The following is a 19255-nucleotide window of genomic DNA, read 5'->3' on the forward strand; positions in this document are numbered from 1 at the left end:
CGCACCGAAAGCGAAGGGCCTCTGCTCCGCAGCGCCCCCGCGCCGCTGCGGTCGGCGCATGTACTAGAGGGCGAACACAATCTGTGCGCGCTCTCCGCCGCGGCGGGCGGCCAGTGTCAACACCTAAATATATTCTTACACCGTGGTATGAGCAGAGCGAATGACTCACACGTAGGGAAACGAGAAGACACACAAAAAAAACGTCCACTGGCCACAAAATTGACGACTGCAGGCATTCAAACACCGACCAGTGCACAAAGCTGCGCGCTGGAAAGATATCTGTGGTAGGAAGGCAAGACAGAGACGGAACGAGCGCTCTGGCTGCTGTGCCGCCAGCAACAATAGAGCAGCCACCGAGCCTCCGTCGAGCGTCCGCGGTCCCACCAATTTGGTAACCCTTCGACCGGGGACAGGTGCACATCTCAAAGTAGCTACCTCACGCCGGACACTCTGTGCTGGAGACTGAATGGCGCATCAGAAAGCTCAGCGAACTTCACACTGCCCTTAAGTTATCAGGTAAACAGTTCGGGGAAGGCGACTGTGGGAATCGGCTGCCCCCGCACTTCACGGCGCCCGCTAGAAAGGGGAGTGCTTTTTCTTGACTATATTTTATGCGTAGCATATTGCAATCATTCAGTTCAGCCCTTGGGCGCGGCCGGGCAGCCACCAAACCACGTGACGTGACGTCCGATGGTTTGGTGACGTCACGTCACGTGGTGACGTGACGTCACCAAACCACGTGAAAAACAATAAAAAACAAAGAAAAAAAACAAAAAAGAAAAGAAAAGAAGAACAAACAAAGGGCTAAGCATGGTGGCGGTTGCCACCGCCCCGTTTCAAAGGGGGCGCTCCTATCCATCCCTCCATCCATCCATACGTCACGGAGGAAAAGCTGCTGAGAAAATCGAGTGCCGCCAAGCAATACCTCGCGCAAAAAGACCGCGCAATATGCAACGCATTCTTGGCTTAACCAAGCTAAGCCTGGGCATCTTTTTTTTGACTGGGTTACGCAGTCAGCTGTTTCGATGCTCTTGCTTTGTTTGCGATCAAGCGAAAAAGTGGTTTACAAACATCGGAAAAGCGCCCACGGTCGATCGATGATGTGCTAGGCATGTCGCCTGCAGAAACGGAGTGTGGCTTCGCCGCATAACTTCGGTTGCTTGACAGGCAAGATGGCGGACCTACGCTTGACTCTGCTATCTTTGGTAGCATATACAGTAACTCTATGTAGGACGCGAAAGCGCTGGAGGTTCTTCACACGTGATGTAGCACATCAGGAAGCGCAAAAACGGCGAACAGCACGTGACGAGCGCGGAATTTCGGCGCGCCGTAAGAACGGAAGTAACACGCGGACGGATTCGAGGGAAGCGCGCATTGGTCTCAGAGCCTTGCCGCAGCGCCAATTAAGACGCCTTCGAGAAATAAACGAACAAAAAAAATTACCGCCACAACTCAATCGTTCTAAACGGCGCGTGACCGACTTACAAGCGCATCCGATAGCCGCCGCCGCTCCGGCCTGGCGACGAAGCACGAAGCTCCGAAAACGAAACTAAGCAGCCAGGCTCTCAGTCTATCGCCGGGTGCCTGCCGGTCGTCAAAACACTTGCAGTTTCGAAAATACGCAGTTCAAAGCACGAATATTTGGGCGATCGGTTTGTCGAGCATGTCATACCGCGACAAGACACCACTTCAGGAACCCGTCCATATTGACCGATGCCAGTCCCTCGGCGTACGAATAAACGAGCTCCGGAGGTCACATAGTCACGGACGGCGGGCCGGACTCAGGCCGCAGTCCGGATTATCTGAATTAACGTGGGTTGAGGAGTAGGAAAAAAATTAGAGATCACTGCGGGGACCCGCATTGGGAGAATGCGGAAGCACTGACGCCTCCTCGGCACTCGTCGCCTCTCTATAGTTTTTTCTTTGCTAACTTGTGTTTGTTAATTTAACTACTTGAGTAGCGTAATTATCTTATGCTTTAATAAGACATCGATTTATTTACTCTGATTATACCTTCTTTTATCTCAATCAACCATATTGGTTTGCAAATTAGGCGCCATGGTTGCTTTCCCATACACTTACTATATCTCCGTCCAGCCTAGTCAACCGTCCAATGTTTCTTGTTGATAATTAATTACCTAATTTATTTATTCAATGAAACTTTTTGTTCGTATATTTATCACTCATCAAACACATTTCAATTCATTTCAAACTTTATTTTCACTCCTTTGTCTGCTTTTCCACTATTTTTCTGTCCACGGCTGTTTTCCCGTCCTCTCACTATATCGACGTCCGCTCTATTTCGACATTTTTGCCTCAAATAATTAACTAATCATCCTATCGACAATCTCTTTTGCGCAGCATCCTCACACCGTCCTCTATCGATCACAACCATTCGTTTGACGCTACCTCTTCTGCATTAGAATGTCACACATGCTGTGTGCCCGACCCGGCCGACATAGCCTAGAAATTTCTTTCGCATTAATAAGCGTTTATACAGTTGGGCCGAATTAACGATGTCTTACTGTACAATGCTTTAGCTCCTGGTGCTAATTTCGCAGAAGGTATATATTCCTCTCTCACGGTGGCGCAAGGTACCGCCGGCAACAGTGCTTTTTTTTGACAGCATTTCAAGCGATCTTTGCAAATTGTGTTTAATTTGCACAAAATATGAGGCAATATTCGTAAAATTATAATGTGGGTCCAAATTTTTGCATTTTACTGAAAATTCATAAGAGCTGGCAGGTATGCAAGTTTATCTTAAGCAGAAGAAGGTGAACACGTCATACAAAAGATAAACGTTATTTTGAGATAAACGTACTGCAGGATCATTGATCTAACAAAAATAGCACATCAAGCACAGCTTGAAAAGCACCAATATAAATAGTGGGAGTATAGATTATGGAGCAATAGGTATCTGAAGACAAAGAAGCTATAATAAGAAAATAACCAGCCTCGAAAACCATGCACATTTCAATATGCAGAGCTGTCCTATAGATACAGCATAAGCGAAAAAATAGTTGCGTGATACTAAAACCTGCAGAGAAAGTGATTACAAAGCACATCAGCAGGTACACAAGAGATTAAAAAGACACTGATTTACAAGTGCATGCATGAATGGAACATTCAGTAGCGTCGACGCCTAGCGCATTCCAGTAATGTGCTATCCAGGGAAAAAAAAGGGGTTCTTGGGTATGTTGGTTTTATATGAAAAATCTCTAACCTTTCTGCTGTGGAATGATCAGGTCATATGCACAATTGTACATTGAATGCACAAGCTTCTGTCTATCCCTGTTTTATTATTGTACCGCAAATAAAAATTTTATTCCCTCACGGTATCGACTTGTTTCCATTTTTTCCAAGTTAGCAGACTGCAAAAGACAGGTGGGGGACTCCTACAAGCCTTAACAGTTGCAAACAAAACTTACAGATTTGTGCTGAACATTTGCTAGTTACGCTATGTCCTTCAGCTTAAAAGTGCCCCATACAATGGTAGCATATTCTAATACTGATCTAATGTACGTTTTTTATGGTAACAATTTTAATTTGGGCAGGGACTTCCCAGGGTTCTTCAAAGATATCGAGGCATCAGGATTGCGTAATTTTTAATATTATCTATATGCTGATTGCAACTAAGATGACCACTGGAACTTAATTCTTGGTGCTGCGACTAGATATCTGAAGCTTAGGGACTGTTCTGAGTTAGTCAACGCAACATTTGATTTTTTTTTGCATTAATGGTCATTTGCCTCATAAAACACCAAGTTTGTATTTTAGTGAGTGACGTTTCTAAGTTTGCTCGGTGATCTAAAGTAGATATCTTGTGGAAGACTGTGCAATCATCTGCAAAAAGCCACATTTTTAGAGGTATGTCAGCAGTGATGTCATTAATGATAACCAGAAACAGGACTGGACCCAGGACTCAACCCTGTGCCCGATTCTACTGGAGTAAATCTTGAATGCACATTGTTGATGTTAATGGTATGGTATCTATAAAAGTTATGCTTTAATCCATGCAAATATGGAGTCATTTTAAAGGAGTGTAAACATGAAATTTCTGTTTGCATGTTTTCTTCTTTCAAATGATGCATTAGACATTGATATACATGAAGCACCCAGTTCTATTTGCCTACGACCTCTAAATAATGTACAATTGAATTTATTCTTGCTGCTGTTTCGATTTCATCAATCAAATCACGGCTGTGATGTGTAGTTGATGTTTATGTCGCATGAGGCATGCAAAAACCAGAGCAGTATAACTACAGATGCATTTTTTATGTCATTCCAGCTATTGAAGCAGGCTGCCTAGAGTTGTAGTGAATTAAAACCACGCATAAGCGATTATATTGCAGTTCTTTTCACGTCTCACGTGAACTACACATCAGCTATATGTCATAGAGATTGTATTGTTGATGAAGCCAAAACAGCACCAAAAAAAAATTCAGTCATAAAATATTTAGCAGTCCTTAGTGAACACTATGTGGTGAATTATGTAAATTTTAATGCATCATTTGAATGAAGAAAAATGCAACTAATAATTGGCGTTTATAATCCTTTAAAGATTGCCTTTAGGAAATAGATTCTTTTGGAATATGTGATCAAAGGCTTTCACAAAGTCCAGGAAGCAAGGTCATGGACTGTTTCTAATAGTTGCGTTACAGTTGACAGGCCTCGGCGGAAACTGTGTTGCTCGCTGCTGATATGGACATGTTCAATAAAGACTGAAATATGTTGATATAAGTTCAAGCATTTTGGTGACGTGCCCTCTGGTGTTTTTATAGTTATGTTTTAAAATTAACATAACATTTTTGAACACAGCATCACCATTTTGTATAATTTCATGTTTACGATGCAAGGTATAACATTGTTAATTTTGACATAATTTTATAACATTATTCTATGCTCGCTGCTATCTGGTGTGTTCTCCGTGTTCAGTTGCACTAAAGCCGGTCGAGGCTCAACCTACGGCATGTTTGCGGGCTCTCTCCTAGCGGCAATGTGCAGCATTTGAGAGGTGCTTCAAAGTGTTTTGGCGGCGCCTTACGACTATGCGTCCCACCCGATGGCAATGGACAATGGTTGCTTGAAGCACGAGGCTTGGGCGGTGCAGGGTGCTTCCAGAGGTCCGTCACATGACCACCCGAGAGAGTGCACCCCGCCCCCAAGATGAAGGTGGTAACATTGGTAGCACCTGGCTATGTGCAGGGGCGGTCACCTGATCTCTGACATCACGGTTGCGTTCAATCGAGCAGTCCCAGATACAGGTCTGGCAGTACACCTCACTTCTGATGCTGTTAATTTTCTGACTGTTAGAGACATAACCTTTTCAGTGTGTAATGTGTAGTGTGTACAATGCCCATCTGAATCATCTTCCCATCAACACCTCAAGAATTAACTATTTAAATGACAGCACCTCAAATAAAAAGCACGCCATTCCGAATGACTGATTTGTAATATTCATGACCGATATATACATGCCATTCTTTACCTGAACCATTGATACCTTGCAGGTGAGCAGCACACGGTCGAGATGGGCGCAAAGGGCAGTTCTCCAGAACAAGCAACATATTTGCCGAAACCTATCGGCAGTGGGAGGCCGAAGGCCACTTTGCCAAGACGACAGCATCACAAGAACCATGGTGACCAGAGGCCTGGCGAGCTGAACCATGGTGACCAAAAGCAACAAGAGCAGGGCCTGAGCGAGACACACCCTTTCACCCGCACTCACGTGCTACGTGACCCGCTGAACAACGCCGTGGTGTGCCTCATCCCGCGCGAGCATCACTACGAGATCTGCGGTGCTACTGGTGACAACAGCCACACGCGCTCCTACTGCCCCCAAAGGCTGAAGGACACGTACAACATGGGCCTTCTCAAGAACACACCGCGCAATAGCAATGGCAAGAGCTCCAAGTAGAATGCTCTTGGCAGTGTATGCCTGGGCAAACGCTGCTTAATTTTACCGTTACAGCAACAAAGACGCTGTGATATGCCAATATTAGCTGATTAGCTGTAAATCCTAGGCTATGCAACTTCATTATAAGATCTCGTTCAGGTGCCAGTTTTTTCAAGTTATTTCAGCTTCAGAACTATCGCATTGCTTGGATAATTCAACACTTATTGGTTAATTTCACTACAGTTGGTTCCCCCACGCTAAAATCTTTAGTTAAATTCTAGGTAAAACCAGCATAGTACCATACTGCCCGTAATCAGAAGTGCACATTAGCTGAATCATAAGGTAGTAGAATAAAGTCTACACAAAATAGTCTAACACACTGCCATTAAAGTTGCTGCAAGAACAGTATTTTGGCTGGGTCGTTGCTTTTTTGCATTATTTGATTAGCCAGAAACTGCAGGGAAGCTTAGGGGCATAAGTGGACACTGCAAAGGCATGTATGTCTTGCATCATGTAAAGCCATTTAAGCCTACCACATAGCTTGTCAACCTTGTAAGTGCATGACCTTTTTACACTAGTGTGTCAGCTGATGTCAGAAATTAAAAACCTTTCTGAAATACATTTCACCAACTTGGAGGGGTAGCACTAATAACATAATGCTACTTCCATGACTATTGGTAGGAAAAGTCAACTGCTCCAGCTGATGTTAGTACACTACCTTAGATATATGTACAGGTATGCTGAGAAAAGAAAAAAAATGTGCCACACATGATGATTAGCTAGTGTTTTGTAGGTCTTGGCTGGCACAGAACGAGTTTTCTAAATTTACATGATGTGAAGACAGTGCTACAAGAAAACCCTGTCTGATTAGATGCTCTTCATGATAACAAGGCTATTCTTTGATGTTTTTGAGCTCCGTCAATTACTCCGCAAGCAAGTCATATCAGCTCCATGATAACAGAATTGTGTGGGCAAATGGTACAGCACAGTGTATTTATTAGGCGAGTTCATTGCCACAGTTTTACTTTTCAGAACTTAGATCATCATGCAGGAAAAGAGCTTCACTCCTGCGACTGCACTCTAGTCCTACTTTTGTGCTCACTTGCATTGGTTTGTTCCATTTTTTGTGTGCGTATTAGACATCTCAACGACCCCATTTTCTACGTGTTCAGACTATCTCCTTTTTCCGTCACACTATTCTTGGACCACTTAGAGCAAAAGTAGGAGGCCCTACCACCCTCTCCCTCCCCCAATAAACAGTGTTTTCACCCACATTATAACTGTACCAAAACAAATCAATACAAAGCAAACACGAATAGTGCCAACAGTTCAAATGCAGCTCAAAATGAATCGGAGTTGATTCAAGTGTGCCTCCATAAAATTCGGCTTCGATGTACATAACGTCAATTCTCAAACTGCCTTTCAGATGTTCCTAGATGTGTTCAGATTGAATAAAAGCTGCAGAAGAGGAAAAAATAAAAAGAGGCGAAGACATTCTTTAAACTGTTTTTGTTATACTCTCACCAAGTTCACCCACAGGCAGCAGGCTGACTAGCACGCTTGGTACCACCGCTGACCCTTGTCAAATAATTTACCCATTGGCGCTTGCGAAAATGGACAGGCAGTGTTCACATGCTGAAACATGCGGCGACGGAACACGCACATACGTCTCTCGACACTGGAAGCACACGCATCACACCTTGGGAAAAACCCCCGATAACACACACATAGAGCAACTACAGAGCACAAAAAAATCTAGTACAATGACTATCCAGAATAGGCAGATTTTACGGGTGCATACTAGAGGGAGATCAGACAGCGGAGGTTCCCGAGGAACAAGATGGGATGTTAGCAAGATGAAAACTTTTACCTGAGCGTGGCAATGGAAATGAACATTTACGTACATGAGTAAAGCTAACAAAATCGGAGCTTAAGGGAAGAGTTGTGCAAGCCACCGATTACAAATTTGTGCAAAAATCACTGTGGGTCATGTTGCAACGTTCCAAGATGCACCCAGGAGGTGGCAAGATGTTTTTTAGGAGTCAGCCTGGCCAGCTACTGGCAGATTTCTGCAGCTAACACAGCATTGCACATTTTACGCAGAGCAAGCTCGAGCTTAATGCACTGATATGGATTCATCGATAGGCAACAGCTTATAACACTCTATACTTTGTCTCATTAAAACCATGCAGTGCTCTGGAAACAAGAAGTGGTGTTTATCAATTATAGGCTCAACGCACAAAGCCCTTCACAGACTGGAAGAGTCCAAAGCACAACAGTTTGTGATTGGCTAGTTCGTCGCCTGATTGGCCATCAGCAACCAGGTCAACAATCATGGCAGCAAACTATACAAAGCTATACAACAACAAGGAAGCTGGGTAACTGTGAGGTGCTCTTGAGTAGGAACAACTTGTACTAAGCCCGGTAAACGGGAACTAACTCGTTTCCGCAGTGCTGCATGGCTTTAGCAATGCTCAGTTTTAATGCTGTAGCTCTCAACTAAGGATATCCTCTCACGGCCAGTTCATGTTGCTTTAGTCAGGTCACGACAGGGCCCCTGACGTTCCTTATTCGGAGCTCCAAGTTTTGAGAGCTCGGACAAGGCTTGGAAACAGTTTGCGGAATGGAGACACTTATGAGACAAATATTTAGTTTTCTTGTTAAGTTAAGCCCACTTTGCAGCATCTGCCATGCATCGCATCAGCGGTACTTCGAGAATAACTGTTCTTGGCCACGAAGAAATATCCACGGGTGCAAGCCGCCAACTTGCACACCTGTGCAATAGGCTTGTTAAAACAGCAGACGCGTGAAAGCCACCCCTTACGAAAATGGCAGATATGGGCCGGATATATTTTATATATGGCTGTATATACTTACATATGGGATCATATACAGTTATATAGGTCCATATATGATCGTAAATACGGCCAGATGTGACCATGGGAAGCCTGATATGCCGCATATACTGCTATATAAGGGGTGTCCCAGCTAAATGTAACCAAGATTGTAAAAAAGAGGATGTTCTCTAGCCCAGTGAGACCAACTGAGGGTTGTTGACAGTCGCGTGTCCTAGTCCGCGGTAGTTTTTCATTATACAAAAGTAATTAATTAGCAGATACTAATTAGATAACTTTTTAATTATTGCCTTCAGGAAGAAAGTGTCAATGCAGGAGTTGTAGATCCCATAGAAAAATGACCATTTGCCGTGTTTGTAACCAGGTACCGCTGATACAGCTTCATTTATTTGCCTTAAAAGAAAGCTCGCGAAATACAAAAGGAACCACGTGATAGGGAACCAGTTTCAGCGCTCCCAAATGACCGGTCAAGCAACGACATCCGCTTACGTTTGCAACGCTGCCCCGTACAGGGTTCGGCGTTTTGAGGCAGTGGCGAGATATGCGCCAGGAACTGCTTATGCGTCGTGGAAAGTAAGCGGGCGCTGCTTTTCAAGCAAGTGAAGCGCGGCTCGCATGGAACGCTTTTTCACGCGGAGCCTCGCCTCGAGTGATAGGTATGTGGCCGTGCCGCCGAACTTGCACTGTCACGCGCTGAAGAAGCGGTCGCCCACCTTTCAGCCAATCGCATGGCGGCTTGGCGCTCAGCCGTATAAGTTGGCGAGTCATCATCGCTTGACAATGAAATTGGCGACATCATTGGTAAGTACGTAGGACTTGGGCTACACCATGAAATATTGGTTGCAGTTGGAGCCATTTTTTTGCTTATTAACTCATTCAGGCTCTTTCAAAGCGCAATTTCCTGTAGCGAAAAGAAGCTCCAAGCGTTGCATTAACTTAAAGCATAGCAAGAGCTCCCAAAATTGTCTAAATGTGCTCTAATATACCTGGCTTAGACGCAACCATTTCTTAACTGGAGAACTGTAGTTTCCTCCTACTTTCACTTGTTCTGTAGCGTGCAAGAAACTATCGGGACACGACCGCAGGTGCACCTGCAATGCCCGCAACGCTTGTCCAAGCACTCGCAAACGTCCTACGCGCGAATTCACTTCCTTCAACATTACGAAGTGAACGCTCCTTGTTGCGTGAACAATGCATGGTGGCAAGGAGTGGCATATTCGGTGTAACCTCCCAGAGCTGCGCGTTGGCGGCAAGACACAATGTACTGGAGGCATCCGGAATAACGTTGGCCACGGCGTCTTTTTGCACGCGCTCACCTCCCGCAGTAAACGGGCATTCACTTCACCTGCACCAAAATTCCGACTCCCCGGACGGCATTTTATTATGCGACCTTCTTCTCAGCAGGCTCACGCAACTGATTAGGGACACAGAGTTTGCCACGGTGCGGGTATCAAAGTTTTGTCCATTTTTCACGCACTGGCATCTTTACTGAGGTGCGGCTCCTTTCATATTCGCCCATAGCCGAAATAAGTCTAATACCCCTTTCTTCACGTCAAGTCTGACTTCGCACTGAACCTTTAATACAATGACTTGAACTATGAGGTGCGGGGGTGTAAAGTGCCGCCCACGGCTGGTGACTAGGAATAGCATAGAATAAAAGCCCTACATTACTGTGGCTACACCCTTTCATGTTTCAGACAATAATTGGCAAAAAAAGGCGTGGTGTCTTGAGTGGCCTTCATCACGCAACCATGACTGCTGCTTCTCACACGTGATGTTCAAGTGGTCATTGCATTGTGAAGGATATAAATCAATAAAAGAAATAAATATTAACACACACGAGCACACATTCATGCGGTCCTTGTGGAAGCCGATGTGAAGAAAAAAAGAAGAATACATAGAAGAAAGAGTTCTTAGCGGGCTTCTGCAGCGCCTGTGGGTCGGTGAAGGGCAGAAGTGGCATGCATCGGGCGTCCACTGTCTTTGATGTTCTCCAGTGAGCTCGGTGAGTCGGTGCTGAAGCACATCAGGATGATGTCCGTGTCCTGGTAGGACAGACACCGCAACCTGTCGCAGCCATCTAGCCCCGCTCTGTCCACCAGCCCAACCGCTCAACCCTCGACCTCGATGCTGATGACGTTCTTTCTAAGGACTCTACGCGCGTAGACACCTGGGAAGTGATGCTTCCTCAAAACTATAAGGATGCACGTTTTCCCGCAGGCACCCTTCAGAATATTAATGTTTTGTCCCGGATCGCCGACAACGGTGGCCATTTTTACTGCAAAAGAGAGCAGTTTGGCGACTGGCGGGGCCTCGGGACTCTGCTCTTCTTGCCACAAGGACGAGGGGACAACGAGGAAGCGTGTATTCTGAGCATGACCCTCCTTCATGGTGGCAGCGAAGGCGACAGTGTCACAGGGCAGATTATTCTGGGAGAGAAGGGGAGCAGAGCTTTCGTCCGGGTGCTGCTGACATAATTTAAGGAGGTTGTAGCGGCGCTCGGGTTTGAGGCTGATCTTGCGAAGCGACGGACGCGGTTCGAGCAAACCGATAAGCTCTTCGCAGGAGTCTGGAATGAGGCTTGGTCTGTCGACCGCGACTGTCTGCAAGGTGTTGCCTTCCAGGGCGTGGACCACTGCGCTGACCTCACTAGATTCCACGATGACTTCCGGAAGAAACCCCTGAGTCAAAAACGTACGAAGAAAGGGAAGGACAAAACAATAAGCACTAGGCCTAATCAACCCTTCTGACAATGTCCGTTTTAGAGGCCAGCTGAATATTGCTCACTCGAGTGAATTTTATCCTACTTAGTTGCAAAGTTTCCGGCGTCCCACTGTTTCAGCTATTTCAGCGTATGACCTAAATCGAGAAATGTACAGGTGCACGGCGCCTATTTACCTCACTTGTCGCAGGTATGTAAGTGGATGCGAAACACCTGGTTTTAGCTAGGCCCTCTGGCATCGAGTACACTTGTACGTCTGATTTTTACTGTGCAATGTCAACACCTTTTCCTGCAGTCCATTCGGAACTTACAATCGGGGCACCGCCAAGGTGTGCTCTCGTTAAGCTTCATAAAATTGTTGCTTTTTTGATTTTTTTAGTTTTTAGCGGCTTTCAAAATGACGTACAGCTGCTCGAAACGGTAGGTTATTCCACATGTCTGTTAGAATCTGCAGCAAACTTTCTTAAGAAAAGACTCCGCTGCGCTTGTGCCATATAAATAGAAAAATAGAAAAAACTGCACTGCTGCAACGCATACATATATTGTCCCATAACCTAACAAGGGTGGGACTACATGCTATGTGATCTATGTGTTGCCTGCTATGCGTTCTCTGCGGTCGGGAAGCCGTAAAAACTCTGCAATACGCTCAACTCGTGCATTAAGATCAAGATAACCAGAAGAAACACCGAGAGCACATCGTGAGTTGCACCGTGTTCTATATTCTGTGCCTTTGTCATGCGGCAGGAGATTCTCATGGGCAAATGGGCAGATGCGGAAAGCTTCGATTGCGAGTGTTTAAATATGAGCAGTGCGGTTCTTGCCTATCTAGACCCAGTATAAAGTTTTGGAAACCAGCTAGCTCTTACAAAACAATCAAATAAGTAATCGAGGCATGCATACTTGCAGCATGCATATCCGACTGGAATTCATTAACCGAACCTAATCAACCCTGAAAATCAGACGCGTTCCTCAGCCATCTTTTTTGATATTGCGTATTATGTTTTTTTTCTGCTTTGTCTTGCATTGCTGTATTGTTGTTTTACTACATTATCTTTGCTGTATTGTTGTATTTTTGTTGCTATAATTTTGCTTTTTGTGCACCTGCCCTTCCTGCTTGGACCTAACCATGGTCTGCAGTATGTACATAAATAAATAAATAAATAAATAAAAAGCACCAAATTGGGAGTCTGATATAATAATAATAATAATTATAATAATAATAATAATAATAATAATAATAATAATAATAATAATAATAATAATAATAATAATAATAATAATAATAATTCTGTTTTTGAGGAAAGGAAATGCCGCAGTATCTGTCGCACATATCTCGGTGGACGCCTGAACCGTGCTGTAAGGGAAGGGATGAAGGTGGGAGTGAAAGAAGAGAGAGAAGCAGGTGCCGTAGTGGAGGCCTCCAGAATAATTCGACCACCTGCGGCTCTTAAACGTGCACTGACAGCGCACAGCACACGGGTGCCTTGCGTTCCGCCTTCATCAAAAAGCAGCCGCCGCGGTCGGGTTCCAACCTGGGTACTCCGGCTCGGTAGACGAGCGCCTTAACCACTAAGTCACCATGGCGGGTAAGTACTGTGTTTTCTGTCGAGTACGATAAAGAACTGTCATTTCTGAGTGGCAGTTTCTAATAACAACACAAAGGTTTTATTCATGCGCCATTGCTGTGATAGCTGTCTTATCTTCTTTATGCACGTGTACTGTCTAGGGTGTTTAAGGGAAGACTAAGTAAGTTTTAAAAATAGCCTTTTCACGGTAACATTCTTCGTGCGCGATCAAGACCGTATTGTGTAAGATGTTATCAAACGGGTTACGAATGATAACTAGTGGACTAATTGGCTGCCATGTGTAATTAAATTTTATTAATGGCAGTTAGACGCTTGATTATAATGATTTATTGGTTTATTGGCGTTTAACGTCCCGAAGCAACTTAGGCTATGAGGGACGCCGTAGTGGAGGGTTCCGGAAATTTCGACCACCTGGGGTTCTTTAACGCGCACTGACATCGCACAGTATACGGGCCTCTAAAATTTCTCCTCCAAAGAAATTCAGCCGCCGCGGCCGGGATCGAACCCGCGTCTTTCGGGTCAGCAGCCGAGCACCATAGCCACTGAGCCACCGCGGCGGGGCTGATTATAATGAGGAAATTGTAAGGATGATCGATGCGCCCGATATGCGTTGTTAGAACTAGGAAATATAATTGCCTGCAGCGGCATGGTGCTCAGAATTCCAGCTTGCCAGATGCGCACACCGGACATACCGCGGCCGCAGAGCCGCGCCCACAGGGCGACGTCACCGGGAAGTGCACGCGTCACACGCACCCCACGGTTTTTCTCCTGCTCGAGGAATGGCATGCGGCGTGCCGCGGCCACCGTCTGCTGCAATCTCCTCGGCTGCCGAAATGTGACTTTCGTCACCTCCCCTTAGCGCGACCGCGAAGCACGAAAAAATAAAATTGAAACCCTTTTTAGGCATGAAAACCCGCGCCATGTCAATCTCTTCGAGTGCAGTAGTATCGGATGCTTTGTTCTTTCCGCCAGTTACAATCAATGTAGCTGCGTCTGGCCATTTTTCGACGGCTGAGAAAGTCGACACGGTTGTTGGTTATTTGAACGCGGGGTAAAACCCCACCTAAATCTATTATTGCGATGTAACCCCCCCCCCCCCTTATGTAATGCCCCACTACCCAGGGGTCTCGAAGGGTCAATAAATGCTGATGATGATGAAGTCGACCGTTTCTAAGCAACACGGCGTACCTGTCGGCGCGTACCATCACTTCGTACTTTAAAAACGGTGTTCAACCGCCTTCGCAGTACCGTATATTTTCAGCCACAAAGGAGACGTGGCCATGCCCTGGACGAACACTTCGTGACCGGCGTCTGGGCTTACAGCGACTGGAAGCCACCGGGGAGCGTAAGAGAAGTCGCTTACGCATCTCAAGCTAGTGTCGGTTCGATTCGAAGTATCCTCTCTAAGCACCAGTTTTATCCCTATGACGTATTACAGGCCTGTGTTTCACCGACAGCGACTTCCAGCGGATTGCGGAATTGATTTTCCATTCAGAGCGACGGAGGCGAAGATTTCTAAAATTATGTGTAGTCAGACACGAATGAAATACGACCAGCGCCTGCAAAAATAAAATATTTTACCTGTGTACTTTAAGCTGCACTCTACAATGAAATAAAGCAGCGCAAGGAACAGGACGAAACACGAAGGAGCAAAACACAGACACGTGTCTGGGTTTTGCTCCTTCGTGTTTCGTCCCGTTCCTTGCGCTGTTTTATTTCATTATGCAATACCAACTAGCCCGGCATCTTGCACTTCTGCACTGTACAGCTAACCTGAGTCATGTTTCTGGGCAAACGGTCTGCCAAGGTACACATTCACAATTGGGTGAAACGGAATACATCGCTGCCGGGTAGAAAAGCACGACATGTGCGTGGTTGGGTTTCATTCCGGCCTCACTGCACTTTGGACCGACGAGGCGCAGCTCGACAGAGGAGCGGTAGTGAAGTTGCACAAAGCGCATAGCTGGTCAGTCGGCAACCCGCACTGGCTGCGAGAGCAAAGGGCAAGAAGCCATGGTGTGCAAAAGTGCAGTGCGGAATGTTTCGCCGCCGCATTGTTGGTCAATAATTTTTTTTTTTCAAAAATACTTTACAGGACAGCGGTACACAAAACGCATTTTTAATGATTGCGGTAGGGAGACGCTTCGACACAGTATTGTGCGTTCGATACAATAGCAACGCGATTGAGCGCCGCCCCATTCGCCTTCCGATACTGTGCGCTTTCTGTACCCTAACTTTAGTTTCCAGTAGATGGGATGCGCCGGGCCAGTTCCATAGGGGCAGGTTCCATAGAGGTAGGTAGGGGTAGGTAGAAGCGATGTAGTAAATGTAACAATGGCGGCTGAGCCCAACAAAATGGCCACTAGGAGGCCCAGAATGAAAACTACGAAAAAGAAATTTAACGCCAGGATCAGTTACATAAACACGCAAAGGGGGTAGAAAGAGAGCGAAATGGCTAGAAATAGAACAGCAGTTAAAGAACGAAGCAGTAGGTGTGTACGCTCTATGCGAGACACATCTGAGGGATCTAGAAGATCCACCTTTAATCGATGGCTATATCTGGGAAGGGTGCAACAGAACAACAACGGAGAAGAAGGGAGGAGGAGTAGGTATGCTGATACATCAAGGAACAAATTGGCAAAGGATAAAATCAACTTGCAAAGAACATGTCTGGGTAACTGGTACAATTGCTGGCAAAAGGACATGGCTAGGGGTAGTTTATTTAGGGACCGGGGACAAATGCAGGCAAGAAAACAAGGATCTAGTTAAATGCATCAATGACGATATAAAGCAGATTGGAGACGGTGTCGATATTATTTTGCTTGGACACATGAACGGCCACATCGAGGATCTGGATGGATACACAAATTGTAACGGGAAGTTAATGCTAGACTTGTGTGAGCGGCACAACCTAGTTATTGTCAACAGAGAAACTAAATGTGAGGGACAAATCACGTGGGAATCCCGTAACAGGCAAACAACCATTGACTACTGTCTAATGTCGCAGGGCATCTATAGCAAGCTCGCAATAATGGAAATAGACGAAGAGGGGAAGTACAGCCTAGGAAGTGATCATAAACGTATTAGTCTACAGTTGGGAGCCCTAGTCAAAAGAGAAATGCAGCGAAGTCAAAAAGACATCGCAAAATTAAACGATGAACAAATAGCGCTAATATCAGCCGAAATAGAACAAGCAATCGAGAAACGCCCCATGGCAAAGTGGGATTATAATCAGTTCGAACTGCTCATCGCTACAAAAATGAAACAAGTGAAAGGAGTAAACCGCTGGGGAGGAAAGAGGAAGCCACGAAGCTGGTGGAATATGGAAATTAAGGAGGCCATCTGTAACATAGCCGCGGCCGATAGGCCACGGCAGGAACGGAACGAGCGTACACGCCTGGGAACGAGACAAGCGAAAACCGACGTTCATTGCAACAGAGGGTGATTATATAGTATTCCAGGGGAGAGGGGAAATGGAAAGGGGGACATGGCGAGGTACAAAGAAAACTACGCTTGCGCAGTGTGTAGCCCGCACAATGACACAGCGGCCGATACAAGACTTCTTCCTCCTAAAATCGGTCAACTGGTTTCCTCGTCCTCGTCGAGCGTCGTAAGGCTTGAGCGGGTTCGCTTGGCACTACTGCTCCGGATGACGGAAGTGCCGGGAATGCGCCGTCAGCATGATGATCCCCAACTGCAGGCGACGAAGTAGATCCTTCCAGTCTCATATCGAGCCGTGATGCGGATTCCTCTGGCCTGAATGTATCGCCGTCTGGGCGCGCGTCTTCCGCAGTGTCGGGTGACTGTGCTTCTGTAGCGCCGTCCGGGCGTGCCCCTTCCGCAGTGTCGAGCGACTGCGTTTCTGCATGCCGAAGACGTACCTGGTCCGCGTGTCGCCGGACAATTGCTCCAGGTGTTTCTACTGTAACCATTCTGGTCCCAGAAGTAGATGTCACATGCCCTGGTATCCATTTGTCTCCTGTCCCATAGTTGCGAACGTGCACACGGCTCTTCAGTTGGGGCAGCCACTCCTGGCTGTCCAACGGTGCGTCTCCACTACCCTTCGGGAAACACGTATCCAGGCGCGATCTAATCTGGTATCCTAGAAGCATCTCTGATGGCGACTTGCCGCTCTTCTGGGGCGTCCTTCTGTAATTGAGCAGTAGACGCATAAGTTTGTGCTCCAATTTGCCAGGCCTCAACTTCCGGAGACCATCTTTCACCGTTCGGACTGCTCTTTCGGCAGCCCCGTTAGATTGCGGGTGGAAGGGGGCGGTCCTAACGTGGGATATGTTGTTGTTCTCAACAAATGTTGCAAATTCACGACTAGTGAATTGTGTTCCGTTATCGGAAACGATCGTTCTTGGCACGCCGAATCGGCTGAATATGTCCCGCAAACAGTGGATTGTAGCTGTCGTGGTAGCGTGCTTCACAGGGATTGCTTCTATCCACTTGGTGCGCGAATCGATTAGCACAAGCACCATCTTGCCTTCTATCGGTCCGGCAAAATCCACATGGATGCGCGACCACTTCTCAAACGTTTGTGGCCAGCTTGCTGGTGGAGCGGCTGGTGGCATGGGTAAATTGTCGATGCAATTCTTGCACTGAGCCGACATTTCCTCAATCTCTCGGTCAAGGCCTGGCCACCAAAACAACGATCGCGCAATGGATTTCATCGGCGAAGACCCTTGGTGGGTTTCATGCAGCAGCTGCAGCAATCGTTTTCGTGCACCGGCAGGTATAACCACTCAATGTCCCCAATAAATTAACCCATGTGCCAGGGACAACTCAAGTCGACGGTCAAAAAATACCGCCAGGCACGGCTCAAGGCCTTTAAAGCTTCTCGGCCAACCGTGTAGCACGTAATATTTGACGCGCTCTAGTGTCGAGTCGACAGCTGTGAGTTCCTTCAGTGCTCGTGTCGTAACGATGCCTTCGTCCAGGCTTTCCAAAGAAAAAACGTACTCTTGCGGCTCTTGGGGCTCCATACTAGGACCGGGTGACTGCAGAGGAAGCCTGCTGAGGGCGTCCGAGTTCAGCAGCTGTCTTCCAGGAGTGTACTGAAGTTTGTACCGATATCCTCCGAGACAGAGTGCCCAACGCTGAATGCGGGCTGCAGCCATGGAGGGTGTCGGGCGGTGGGGTCTTAGCAATCCTAGGAGAGGCTGGTGATCTGTAACCAAGGTGAATTCACGGCCCAACAGATAGTCTCGGAATCTGGTGACCCCAAAAACTAGTGCCAGCGCCTCACGCTCCAGTTGCGAGTAATTCCGCTCGGCTTTAGTAAGAGTCCTTGAACGGAATCCGATCGGTCTGTGGACGCTGCCTACTGTGTGAAACAGAACTGCGCCAATGCCGTGAGGCGAAGCGTCGCACTCTAGCTTCAGCTCCTTTAACGGGTCAAAATGGGCAAGCACTTCGGCATCCTTGAGGCACTGTTTGGCCTTGACGAACGCAGTTTCCTGGGGGTGGTTCCACTGCCATCGCGTATTCTTTTCCAGTAACTGGTATAACGGGGACAACACGGTTGACATGTTCGGCAGAAACCTTGAATAAAATGTTATCATTCCGACGAACGAACGCAGCTCGCTCACGTTACGAGGGCTCGGTGCTTTCATGATAGCTTCCACGTTCTTTTCCGTCGGGTGAAGTCCGAGACGATCGATACGGTGTCCCAGATAAGTAACCGATGGCTGGCTGAAATTGCATTTGTCGTATCGCAGCTTTACGCCGTGCTCTCGAAATCGCTGCAACACAGTTTTCAGCCGAGCTCCGTTGTCTGCCGCCTTTTCAGACACAAGCACGTCATCTAAGTATGCCTGAACTCCAGGAAGACCCGCTAGAATGGTGTCCATCTTCCTTTGAAATATAGCAGGAGCAGAGGAAATGCCGAACGGCAGCCTGTTGTAACAGAAGAGCCCTTGGTGCGTATTAATCACGCACAGCTTGCGTGAAGCTTCGTCTAGAGGCACCTGGTTGTAGGCGTCTTTCAGGTCGAGTGTACTAAAAACTTTACCACCGCTTAACGACGCGAACATGTCTTCAATCACAGGAAGGGGATACTGCTCAAGTGCACAAGCCTGATTCAAGGTGGCTTTAAAATCCCCGCAAATCCGCACTGTGCCATCTTTTTTAAGCACTGGTACTATGGGGGTCGCCCAGTCCGAATATTTTACAGGAGATATTATGCCTAGCG

General features: G+C 46.7%; 1 protein-coding gene across 1 annotated transcript in view; it reads left to right on the plus strand.

The window, feature by feature from the left end:
* Positions 1-14363, plus strand: part of LOC149356066 (uncharacterized) — a gene marked incomplete at its 5' end in the record, with an annotated part of 31994 nt that extends 17631 nt beyond the window's left edge. Inside the window, 3 exon segments of the mRNA XM_089576244.1 lie at positions 5511-5913; positions 8579-8727; positions 14305-14363. Coding sequence (XP_089432370.1) covers positions 5511-5913; positions 8579-8727; positions 14305-14363 — 611 coding nt within the window.
* Between the last annotated feature and the right edge of the window lie 4892 nt (positions 14364-19255).

Source organism: Amblyomma mixtum, chromosome 3 (genome assembly GCF_055824585.1).
Source record: "Amblyomma mixtum isolate Tamu chromosome 3, ASM5582458v1, whole genome shotgun sequence".
NCBI lineage: Eukaryota > Metazoa > Arthropoda > Arachnida > Ixodida > Ixodidae > Amblyomma > Amblyomma mixtum.